Source organism: Pholis gunnellus, assembly GCF_910591455.1.
Source record: "Pholis gunnellus genome assembly, chromosome: 21".
NCBI classification, from domain to species: domain Eukaryota; kingdom Metazoa; phylum Chordata; class Actinopteri; order Perciformes; family Pholidae; genus Pholis; species Pholis gunnellus.
In genome coordinates this window covers 14,104,796-14,117,807 of record NC_136548.1, presented here as the reverse complement: position 1 = coordinate 14,117,807, position 13,012 = coordinate 14,104,796, and the positions used below count along the sequence as shown (strand labels likewise).

The 13,012-nt window shown below is 44.0% G+C and overlaps 1 protein-coding gene across 1 annotated transcript; it reads left to right on the top strand.

Moving 5' to 3' along the window:
• Positions 1 to 1,276: 1,276 nt before the first annotated feature.
• Positions 1,277 to 12,691, top strand: LOC306713276 (thrombospondin-2-like; the record flags this gene model as incomplete). Its single annotated transcript, XM_079182929.1, has 21 exons — positions 1,277 to 1,376; positions 1,520 to 1,585; positions 1,717 to 1,853; positions 2,875 to 2,942; positions 3,804 to 3,924; positions 4,471 to 4,564; positions 4,673 to 4,837; positions 5,140 to 5,316; positions 5,394 to 5,567; positions 5,856 to 5,986; positions 6,538 to 6,672; positions 6,762 to 6,980; positions 7,068 to 7,175; positions 7,274 to 7,433; positions 8,466 to 8,584; positions 8,898 to 9,132; positions 9,532 to 9,759; positions 9,840 to 9,970; positions 10,261 to 10,401; positions 10,578 to 10,675; positions 12,496 to 12,691. Exons 1-21 carry the CDS (start codon positions 1,316 to 1,318, stop codon positions 12,689 to 12,691), a joined length of 2,964 nt encoding a protein of 987 aa, XP_079039055.1. The 5' UTR covers positions 1,277 to 1,315.
• Between the last annotated feature and the right edge of the window lie 321 nt (positions 12,692 to 13,012).

The following is a 13,012-nucleotide window of genomic DNA, read 5'->3' as shown; positions in this document are numbered from 1 at the left end:
ACTTTCAGAAAAATGGGACAAATTGCTGCAAAAGCTGTCTGATTGCAGACAGTGTTCTCAACCCTGCCTTCTGCAGGTCTGTCCACCGCAGTCCTTCAACCTTTAATCAGCCTCACCTTTCTGAAACAGTGCACGTGCCCTTTATTTTAACACTCTTCTGTCTATAAACACAGGGGAAGACTGACTTTGAGAGTTCCCAGAACAGAATGTGTCTCCACACGGCATATCGGTCCAAGAGTGTCACGCTGGACTTTGCCAAGCAATCTCACCCAAGTCTTTACCTCTGGTCTTTTTTTCTGCTTCTCAGAAAAAGGAGAGCACCTGCTTTCACTGGCTCCATTGCTGAACCACTTCCAGGAGGAAACATGTCTGTTCCTATATTTGTTCTTCGTTGTGACGTTTCTTGGTATCTGGGTATGTATTTGTATGCATGGGCATAGGCGCTTGCATGTGTGCACACATCTGTGAGATTCATTACTCCAAGAGCGGAGTCCACAGATGGAAAATATGATTCAGGATGATGATGCCTCTTTGACTCATCAGGGATACGACCAAACAGGGAGAGCGAGGGAGACAGGGGGGGGGGGGGGGGGGGTGGAGGAAAAAGAGAGAGAAAGGAAAGAGAGGGAGAGAGATGAAAGTCCCAAAGGGAGTAGATGTTTTTGAATTCCATCAGCTTGCTCATCTTTACCTCATGATCTTCTGCAGGTAGAAGAAGAAACGGTCACAAACGTGCACACACATCAAGCTTCTTGTTTTCATCAAGCTTCTTGTTTTCATCAGGGATTTATGATGGCAGTTTTCTCGCTCCTAAAATATTGGAAAAACTCAGGCAGCCAATAAGTGTGTGTGTGTGTGCGTGTGCGAGTGCATGTCTTCGTGTGCGTCTTAGTTTGGAGAGTGAAAAGTGTAAGTGATGTGTTTGGGAAACCTGCATCTATACACACACACACACAAGTTCCTTCCATCCAGCTGGGTTTCTCGCTGGGAGATATGCAGCCCAGTTCGTCGCCAGACAGACGGGTAATATATGGCTCCTGCCTCTCACACACACAGACACATGCGCACACACACACACACTCTCACTCTCAAACAAATACCTAACCACATTAGAACTTTCTACAGAACTGACCGAGCTGTCTGCATGTTCTTCACTCAGACTTCCCTCTCAACAACCTCTTTCCAACCTATTTCCTTTGGACTACTGGGGAAGCTGTGCTGATAAGCCTCAGTCCGGTGAGAAGGAGACAAGGAAATAAGGAAGAAGACGAGGAGACGGACATTCCATCAAAGCCCCTGTGGAGCTGCAGCGTGGATGAGCCAACCGGCCGTGATTTCTAATCGTGGAGAAAGGCTGAACAGTGAGGAGTACGCAGGTATGCAAGGTTTATTCCCTCTTTATGTTCTTTTTCTTCTTCTTATATCTCCTTGGCAGCAGTCCTGCTTGTATTGTGCTGTTGTGTAGCGGTATAGGTGGTGTATTTCATTGTGACTCCGTATGTGATTTATGTGTGTACAGGAATGAGTCCGCTGAGAGGTTTTCCCTGGCTTTTGATATTCCTCTCTGCAGCAGCTGTGTCTTCAGGTACCACACACAGTATAAAATGCAATCAAATATATGCACAAATACAGTTTCCTCACCTCTTTTTCTCCATTATTAACTTATGTATAAAACCTACCACAGACTTCGCACGCGTGCTTGTGCCTCCTTTACAGGTGTGGGTGGTGCAAAAGTCGACAATGTGTCGTCAGAAGTCTGTCGTCATCCATGCGAGGAGCTGGAGGGCTTGCTCACCGAGATCCATGGCCTGCGTATTGTGACCAGCAACCTGCTTGAAGACCTGGAGAGAGTAGTAAGACACAAATACACCAATGCACATGTATCATCTGCATGTTGGGCATTTTTTTGTTGATGTTACCTCTCTGATGCTAAGTTTAACTTTGATATGGCATGACCAGGAAATTGGATTTGAACTGAAAAACATTTTAGAAAATAAAATGTTTCTTTTCTTTTAAGAAGATTTAAAAAAATGCCCATTAAAGGTGTTACGTGTAACATTTTAACATCAGTAAAACATTATTCTCATTTTTAGTGATTGAATAAACAATTACAGAAAGCACTGTCGAAGTCCACCAGTGTCTTCAATGTGCTTTAAATTGTATTTGACGGGGTTGAGTTTTATGGGAAATTTGTGTGACAAGACCAACCGAGAGTAGCTCTTCTTCCAGAGCAAATGGAACAAGCAGCAACATCCTTTTTCTGGCGGGAAGCCCTGTGGTTTGTGGTAAATGTCCTGGTGATTTTTGAGGGGGAAAAAGCATGCAGAAAGAATACCATCAGACTTAAAATGTTGGCGGCTGTACTCAACTCAGCTGCCAATCAACTTACAAACAACAGATCTCTGTTTACTAATAAAGGTCAAATCTTGATAAACTAGAGACCATATTGTGATGGGATGACACCAGCTGGAACGCCAAATCAGGCCAAGGGTATAAAGAGTGGGGGGGCAATGGCCCCTTCCCCACATCTTACCCCCCCGCTTCTGGCGCCTTTGGTCAGACCACACCCATCTTTGAAGTCTGTCTTCATTTTGATCTCAACTACACACCTGTAAAGTTTTGTGACCGCATCCTGCGTGGTTGTGATGCTATCGCAATGACAACATCTGTCCACAGACAGACAGACAGATATAGAAACACCTGGCAGAATACTCAAAACCCCATCTGTGGTAGTTCCCGCTACAGTGGGTGTCTCCAGAACCACGTTTACCTTGATGACACACACAGACTCACAAGGGGAAAACAATACCAGCCAAAATATAGAAGCTTTAAAATGTAGTTCGGATAATGATTTTCATGTTTTTGGATTCTCAGTCAAAAGAGAATGAAGAGATGCGGATATCTTTGGCTGAGCTGAGCAATAACAGCAGCAACAACAGCAGATACGGGAAAAGCAACAACAACGGCAACGGCAACAGGAGCAACAGCAGTAGCAACGGCAGCAGCAACAGGAGCAGCAACAACGGCAGCAGCAACGGCAGCAGCAACAGGAGCAACGGCAGCAGCAACGGCAGCAGCAACAACGGCAGCAGCAACGGCAGCAGCAACAGGAGCAATGGCAGCAGCAACAGGAGCAGCAACGACAGCAGCAACGACAGCAGCAACGGCAGCAGCAACAGGAGCAACGGCAGCAGCAACAGGAGCAGCAATGACAGCAGCAACGACAGCAGCAACGGCAGCAGCAACAAGAGCAACGGCAGCAGCAACGGCAGCAGCAACAGGAGCAGCAACGACAGCAGCAACGACAGCAGCAACGGCAGCAGCAACGGCAGCAGCAACGGCAGCAGCAACAACGGCAGCAGCAACGGCAGCAGCAACAGGAGCAACGGCAGCAGCAACGGCAGCAGCAACAGGAGCAGCAACGACAGCAGCAACGGCAGCAGCAACAGGAGCAGCAACGACAGCAGCAACGGCAGCAGCAATGGCAGCAGAAACAGGAGCAGCAACGACAGCAGCAACCGCAGCAGCAACAGGAGCAGCAACGACAGCAGCAACGGCAGCAGCAACGGCAGCAGCAACGGCAGCAGCAACAGGAGCAGCAACGACAGCAGCAACGACAGCAGCAACGGCAGCAGCAACAGGAGCAGCAACGACAGCAGCAACGGCAGCAGCAACGGCAGCAGCAACTGGAGCAGCAACGACAGCAGCAACGACAGCAGCAACGGCAGCAGCAACGGCAGCAGCAACAGGAGCAGCAACGACAGCAGCAACGACAGCAGCAACGGCAGCAGCAACAGGAGCAGGAGCAGCGGTGACATCAATGACCTCGACAGAGACGGGAAGATCTGGTGTCTGCAGGATGGACGGGTGTACGAGCACGGGGAGGACTGGGAGGTTGACAGCTGCACCTTCTGTGTTTGCCAGGTCAGTGTCGAACAACTGTTGCACTCAAGGTTTGACTTTGACTGTTAAAATACTGGAACAATAAAAGGCAAAGAATCCTACAGCTCTAATATTGATGAGAAGATTGATCCCACCCTCCAGAGCGGTATCAGATCTAACTCTTGGCAAGAAAGCGAATAAGCATATTTTCCACAATTCCTTAAAAATCTACTAGCCAGTGTGGGAGATACTTACTGTAAGTTTCACTTGTATCCAATGTGGTTTCATTTATTTTCAGAACTGCCTTTGTTAGTATCCGATATTTCATGCTTGCTTCATCCTCCACTCACTTTCATGCCAGTTTCTCTTCATAGAATGTCATTAGTCTTGTCAAGGATGGATTGAGGGAGTAGCCAAACTATGAGCTATGACAGCATACTATTCATCACTAATCTGCAAGGACTGGCATATAGCAAAACATCTGGCTAAAACTAACACGGTTTGACAGACAATATTGTTTAAAATGCTGAACGTATGTATGTGTGTGTGTGTGTGTTTGTGTGTGTATATCTTTCTCACCTTGAGTAGGATGGAAAGGTGATGTGTCAGCAGGTGTCTTGCCCTCCTGTATCCTGCATCTATCCATCCTTTATCGAAGGAGAGTGCTGCCCTGTCTGTCTCAGTGAGTGTTGTTTGTCTGCAACTATGATTTAGAGCTGAAAACGTGTGTAAAGATCACAACATTTGACAAAGTCATACCGACGGTGTATGTGTGTGCGTGGTTTTAAAGATAATGAAATCGGCTGGTCCCCGTGGTCTGAGTGGACCCACTGTTCGGTCACCTGTGGACGTGGAGGGCAGCAAAGGGGCCGATCCTGCAATGACATCAAGCCGTCCTGTGCCGGCCCTTCAGTCCAAGCCCGCAGCTGCATGCCGATGAAGTGTGACCGCAAGGGTAGGACATCACTCTGCATGTCTCATCTGTCACACGTCCTCAGTCTAATTTGTTTGTTTTTTTTGTGATTGATTGGCCGGTCCGACGGAACAAATTGAATATTCCACGAAAGAACACCAAAGTATGGAGCTTCAGATAAATGGATTTTAGAGATTGGAATCATAATTGGAAACATATTGTTGTATACACAGTGTGGTGCCAGGGTGGTCTGTGTTGAATTCTGCTCAGAGACTTTTCAAGGCTTTTGTACAAAAACAAACCCTGGACTTTTTACCATCTTTATGTGCTTGTTTCATGTCTAGAGCGTCCTGACAGGAACTGGAGCCTTTGGTCTCCTTGGTCTACGTGTACAACCACATGTGGACATGGCAGCATCACACGGGTTCGTCTCTGCAACAACCCTCCGCCACAGAAGGGGGGCAGAGGGTGCACGGGCAGCGCCAGGGAGAAACAGCCATGCAACAATACACTCTGCCCCGGTGGGTTTACGCATACACATACGCACTGCACTGTAGTACTTAGCTGGCTTATAGGTAAACAATGTGTTTGTGTGTAGTTGCTGGAGGCTGGACAAGCTGGACTGAGTGGTCACTGTGCTCGAAGTCGTGTGGCGGAGGTCTTACAAGTCGCCAGCGGGAGTGTTTGAACCCCGCACCTCAGCACGGTGGCAAGCCTTGTGCCGGAGACGCTGTGGACTATGAAGCATGTAACAAACAACCATGTCCTATAGGTAAACTGAAGCCAGTCCACAATCCTCAGGCTGTAGCTACATCTAACTGTGTAAGCAGATATTATCCAATGAGTAGGCTAAGCCTCACCTGCAAAACCTTATCCTTTTTTATTGGATGATTCATATTTTCAAACAAAGAAAGGATTAAAATATAATACAGCGATTCTTCTGCCTTTATTCAATTATCGAGGCTTAGGGCGGAACAGACACATTTTTCAAATATACATGTGATCTTGGACTGTTCCTCAGACTCATTGCCTTTATATGCACATTTGTGTGCTTTTCCAGACACGTGTTTGCTCTCAAATCCATGTTTTCCTGGAGTGGAATGCACATCACACAGCGATGGATCATGGGAGTGTGGACGTTGTCCGTTGGGTTTAAATGGAAACGGCACTCACTGTGAAGATGAGAACGAGGTAAAACCTAATCACTCATCAGTGCTCAGTTAAACTCAACCTCAATGGCCTAGTGCGACAACATCTACGATATGCACTGACACCTGAGATTGTAACTTGGCATGGGGCGATATGAAAATGTCATGTCATTATCCCGATAATATTCAAAATATAATGAAAACTCAAATTGCCCATCACTTGTGATGATATTCACGATAATACCTATAATAGAAATTCCTCACCATCAACTTATTTTGAGTGTTTGTTATCGCAAATCCATGATAAAATAATGTATCGTCCAATCCCAAGTTGTACAGTTATTTTTTTAGAAGTTTCTCTCTGGTCCTACTTAATCACCTTTGCACATCATGCAGATTGTAAAAGCTTTAATGTGTCAGAGTTCAACCTCTGGCCTGTAACTGAAGGCACTGGATCACCTAACCAGACATGGTGTCCGTGTCGAAAGAAGTAAATCTTGTCTAGTCTGATCCTGTACACATCAGCTGTCACACCTTTGTATTTACTGTTCGTGTTTGATATGCTGAGCATGCTTAATCCCTCTATCTCTGCAGTGTGAAGTGAAGAGCGTGTGTGTCACAGAGTGTGTAAACACAGACCCGGGCTTCTACTGTCTGCCCTGTCCTCCTCGCTATAAAGGCACCCAGCCGTACGGCCTCGGACTGCAGGAGGCCCGGACAACCAGGCAGGCATGTGTTCTCCTCTTTAAATATACTTTCACTTTTGTGTGAAGTACTTCTCCACTCTTTGTTTGCTCAAATGTTTTTTTTTGTTGTAGGTGTGCGAGCCATACAATCCTTGCAAAGACAACACACACGCCTGCCACAAGTATGCTAAGTGTGTGTACCTGGGCCTGGCGTCTGAGGTTTTGTACAAATGTGTGTGCGCTGTCGGGTTCGCTGGCGACGGCTTCCTGTGTGCTGAAGACTCTGATCTGGACGGCTGGCCCAACGCCAGATTAACCTGCAAGCAGAATGCAACCTATCACTGTCAAAAGGTAAAATAATAACAAACAAAATCTTGATCAGCTAGCTGTGTTCTGATTGCAAGGGATTTCACTAAGCTGAGTTGTGATTGGCTGCAGGATAATTGCCCCACACTACCAAACTCTGGACAGGAAGACCTGGACAAGGACGGACAGGGAGACGCCTGTGACCCCGATGACGACAACGACGACATCATAGATGAGAGGGTGAGACTGTGGCTCAGATGAGGAGTAACTTTCTTAAAACCTGCAAATATTCACACCCCGTGTGTGTGAGAGATGTAATGTGTGTGTGTTTGGCACAGGACAACTGCCCGCTGGTGTACAACCCCCGGCAGTTTGACTCCGACAGAGACGGGGTCGGGGACCGCTGTGATAACTGTCCGTTTGATAGCAACCCGCTGCAGGCAGACACGGACGACAATGGAGAGGGAGACGCCTGCAGCATTGACATTGATGGAGATGGTAAGAGCAACACCGGGGCCTGGAACATGCACTTACCTTATCCAGCTATTACAGAACTCCAAGACAGGTAGCTCAACTAAATCAGTTCAATTCAACTTTATTTCAGACACATGGGTCCATATAAAAAAAGAATGAACAGATACAATAAGATGACGCCAGCACCGAGGTACAATCATTGCAGTTCACAAATCCACAGTGATTAAAAAGACTTGGAGACATTTGTTCCAATGCTTCCAAAAACAAGAGGAATACATTGTGTCACTTTTTTATGGCTTAGTTAAGGCCATTATTTTTTTATTTTTTTATTCAATTGATCGGCATTCATCAAATCGATTGGTTTTGTTGTCACTTTCCATGGGAATCTATGAGCAAAAATATCTTTTATGTATCCATCTAGCAGAGATAAAAAAAAAAAAGATATATATAATTAACACAATGCTTTAGCTATCCCTTCTTCACAAATTCAGAAAATGCTTTAGAACCAGGTGTTTTTTTTATATGTGATGCTTAACCTCGAACCCAAACGTACCATAACTCTGAGTCTTCACCTTCACTGACGGCCGAGACGACTGTTCGGAGCCGTCTGACCTGCTAGCTTGACGCTAGCTTGTCGACTATAACTCTCAGTTGCGCTCAGTAACACGGCTACTTCTACGTTCTTACTGTCTTATGTTCAATAGCTCAATATCCTCTTAATAGGACACATTCAGGAGATCTTTCAAAGATCTTATGTTCTCAGCACTGCTTTTTTTACATGGGTCAATGTTAAAATCACCCACCTATAGCTTATATCCTACTGATGTTAAATCTGCTCCCTCAAATTTGCCGGCACGACAGTTTCATTGACTTTATCCATTGATATCTCCAGATTGGATCAATTCAAAGTGGATTTAGTGTTAAGTTACTCTTAAACATTGTCCTGATTTATAGTGCTCTTTGTGATTTGTTTTTATGTGTAATAGAGGGTTAAAAGCCAAACGGCATGCCATTTATCTGGTGTGTGTGTGTGTGTGTGTGTGTGTCTTTCTCCAGAGGTTCTGAATGACCGGGACAACTGTCCCTTAGTCTACAACACTGACCAGAGGGACACAGACCTGGATGGTGTTGGAGACCAGTGTGACAACTGTCCCCTTCTGCACAACCCACTGCAGGTTCCCAAACAAACCCACAAATGCTTAAAAGCACACATATATCTGCTGGAAAAAAAGAAGATATTTTTCATATTGATGGTGGCAGCGTTGCCTCACAGAACATCTGGAATGAGGTGTATATTTTACCACAGGGATCCAACAAATCCATTCCAACAATTTATTAGTGGCACTTGCAATAAATCAGGAGGATGGATGATTTTTCTTTTAAATACATAAAAAGGAAATCTTGCAGGTCTGTGCAGAGAGTCGGCGTGCTGGTGGAGCTAAACGTGTGATTTAAGACTGTTTAAACATATCTTGTGTGTGTCTGCAGCTTGACTCTGACAACGACTTGGTGGGGGACATGTGTGACGACAACGAGGACATCGATGAGGACGGCCACCAAAACTCTATGGACAACTGTCCCTACATTGCCAACAGCAACCAGGCCGACCACGACAAGGACGGGAAGGGAGACGTCTGTGACCACGATGACGACAACGATGGCATCCCCGATGACCGGGACAACTGCAGACTAGTGCCAAACAGGGACCAGCTGGACTCTGATGGTCGGTGTTTCGGCTATTTATTCTGAATTTTAGGCGGGACATAACAAACAAAAACAACTTCTAAAAATGAATCAGTATTACTGAGAATATCTCTACAGATGTAGTAAAATGCTGATACATTTGCTGTCACATGAGAACTATATTTTGTACGATTTGCTATAAATGGATTTTGCAGCCATGCAGTAAATTCAGTCCAGTTTCCAGTGATCTAGGTCATGTTAATGTTGGACATCAACATAAACAGGTTATGCCTCTCAGTCATAAATAAAAGATTCTTTAATTCATCCACCATCATACAAGAGTTTCTCACATTTGCACATTAACTCTTCCAGTTTTTTCTCTCCTTCTTGATAAAAATGACTCCAGGAAATCACATCTCTAATTCCTCTCTCGTTGCAGGTGATGGGAGTGGAGATGCGTGCTTTGATGACTTTGACAATGACAGTATTCCAGATGCGCTGGATCCATGTCCACTGAACCAGGATATCGGGTCAACAGACTTCAGGAAGTTTCAGGTTGTTTTATTGGACCCTAAAGGCACCACGCAGTCTGAGCCTCTCTGGGTGATCCGCAGCCAAGGCACCGAGCTGCTGCAGACGGCCAACTCGGACCCCGGCATCGCTTTAGGTGAGATCAACTATTAAAAAAAACCCTAACCCCCTAAAAGAGTATTGCATATTAATAACAATATCCTTTTGTTTAAACAGGATATGACAAGTTCAACGCAGTGGACTTCAGTGTGACATTTTATGTGAATACCAACCGAGATGACGACTACGCAGGCGTTGTGTTCGCCTACCAGTCCAGTCGACGCTTCTATGTTGTCATGTGGAAACAGGTGAGGTTTGAATGCGGCCTTTTACCTTGATGATAAGCTAAAGGTTGATGAATGAATAACAAAATATGACCAAGTTTCAGCTCTGCCCAATGCTATTTGTTCTCAATGATCCACAAATGACATCTCACTGCAGAACCACACATTTGACCAAAATGTGACATCTTCTTCAAATATCTCTTTGACCATAAACTCCTTAAAATGTCTCTTCTATGCACTAAAACATTTTAAATTACAAATAACCTTCACTCACTTTTATCCTCCACATTCTTTCTCTCTTTCCACGAGAGCAGGTGTCTCAGGCCTACTGGGAGAAAAAGCCGTCCAAAGCTTTTGGCACAGCGGGAGTCTCCATTAAACTGGTCAACTCCACCACGGGACCAGGAGAGTATCTACGCAACGCCCTGTGGCACACGGGGAACACCAGACACCAGGCATGAATCAGTCACTTTGGCTCCTTATTTTGTGCCTGTCATAAATCACACTCAAAGTCTTGTTCGAACAGATAGACCTTCTCTAAAACAACCTTGAACACCGGCTCAGTGAATATCAGATACTCAAGCACAGCTTTCTTTCTCCCCCCTGAGATCTATGTGTGTGTCTGTTTCAGGTCAGAACATTGTGGCACGATCCCAATGAAATTGGCTGGAAGGACTACACAGCCTACCGCATGCACCTCATCCACAGACCCAAGACTGGGTTCATCAGGTACAAAGACATCATCAGATAAAGTGTAATTTTGTATCACTGGAGGATCTAACAGTGGTTAGATTTATTCAAGAACGATTCCTGAATGAAAAAAGCCCAAGAATATCCAGCAGTTGTGCAGAAATGACTCTTTTTCTTTTGTGTTTTCTCATTATTACCTGGAAAACCTTTCTCTGTTAAATACAGTGGTTATGTGTATTTCTATAGGCAAGGATATATTCACAAACAGGACATTTAAGATACAAACCTGTAGATGTTTTGAGTTAAAGCATTACTCTCTTGGTTGCATCTCCTCCTTGGAACATGAATTTATATATTTTCATGTTCGCTGTCATAAACCACAGCTGGATTATGATCATGGAAACCACCAAGATGTGTGGTCTTCCTTAGAGGAACAACAGCTCGCCCCAAGTGAAATACCTCTACATTCGCAGCAAACTTCTCATTTTTATTTACAGTAAAACATGTGATAATGGCCTGGCTTTTAAGGGACCATACCAGTGTTTAGCTCATTTACTAAACATCACGTATACACAATTTACTTGCATTAAAACAATTTCATTAAAAAACAGACTATTGTTAGTTTAGAAAAGTTACAGTTAATTTTCGATTATTGTGTCAAATGAAATAGACGGAGTATTAGGAAGTATGAGTCTGTCTCCTTCATATTGACTGACAGCATGTCTCTAGCCCCCTGATAGTGTGTGTTAATTTAAATTAGGACCCGTGGCCAACATTTTATCTATTTATTCTGTTCAGTCAAAACTATAGGCTGCAACTGTTTGCTTTAGACTGTAAAATAAGTATTTGTAAAAAGCAAAACATTCAGCGCATTCAACAACGATATGAAGCCAAATGAGACGAATTGATTGACAAAGTTAGGAAAAATTGGAATGATGGAACGAAGCAACTGTGAGATATGATAAAAATAATATCTCTTGGATAGCAACCCTAACGCGTTGGTAGGATGAGGATTAAAGCAGGGTTTCCTGTGTCTAATGCCGACCAAAAACATCCGGAAACTCTGAAGTAAATGTGATCTCTGTTCGGTTAATGTAGTTTATTTGGTGAAGCAGCAATCTGGTGAATAACTTCTTAAAGTTGTGAAAATCACATTTAGTGCCGGCCTTTTTGAAGAAGAAAGAATCACCCACGGATGTGCTTGTGCTCGAGGATATCATCAATCGCCAAGAGTTATTTTTTGATAACAGCGGAATTCACTTTCTTTGTTGTTTTCGGTTCTCCTCAACCTGCCACAGCTACTTCTATTTAGTTAAGTTTCACATGAATGGACTTTCAACAAAATGAAAACTCTCTGTGCATTGTGATGTTCATGTGCAGATGGAGAGAAGATCTACATCATCAGTGCTACAGTGAGGTTTTTTTAAGCTGACAAAAATGAGAGCAAAGAGAGTAAAACTGTGACGTGCCAAGCCCAGTTGGTCAAATAATAGAAATACTCATAAAAACGTCTATCTCAGGAGATGCAAGCAAGGCTGTGTTGCATTCTGGGTACTAACTGATTGTAGAAGGACTATACGCTTATTGAATGTGAGACTGAAAAGAGGCTCCTGCTCTTTGTTTGTGAAGGACAAACTCACATTGATGTGTTGGATCGTTGCTACGCAGCTCTGTTGTAACTGCTTTAAATATAGCTCCGTTTGACGTCATGTTCGCAGCTTTGTTCAGCAATAAGTAATTAAATATGGAACCAGAAGGAAAATACATGCAGAAATAACAAAATGTACATTAGTTAGAACGTTTATATATATATAAAAAAAAGTTATCCACATGGTGATGTTGGCTTTGTTGTGTTGCAGGGTGGTGGTGTACGACGGCAGGGGGATTTTATCCGACTCTGGGGCGGTTTACGACCACACGCTGGCTGGAGGCAGGCTGGGACTGTTTGTCTTCTCTCAGGAACACGTCTTCTTCTCAGACCTCAGATACGAGTGCAGAGGTAAGAAATCCCGTCAGAACATCTGGAAGAAGTACTCAGACCCATTACTTAAGTAAAAGCACCAATACAACAGTGTAAGAATACTCCATTACAAGGGAAAGTACTGCATTATATTCCTTAAATAAAAGACATATTAGCAGCAACTTTTTCTATACAAATTTATGTAATTTTAAACATTCTCCAACATTTGTTTTTTGTGAAATACTATATAATTCCACCTATTTGGGCCTTAAATAGTTATCTAAATAAATCCATATGAGAAGTTAAGAAGGGAAATCTCATCTCAACTCGTATCTGAAATGGACTCAAATAGACACTTTTCTTGTAAAAGGTCACAAGCCTCACAGGTTTTAGGTTTATGTTTATATTGCACAATT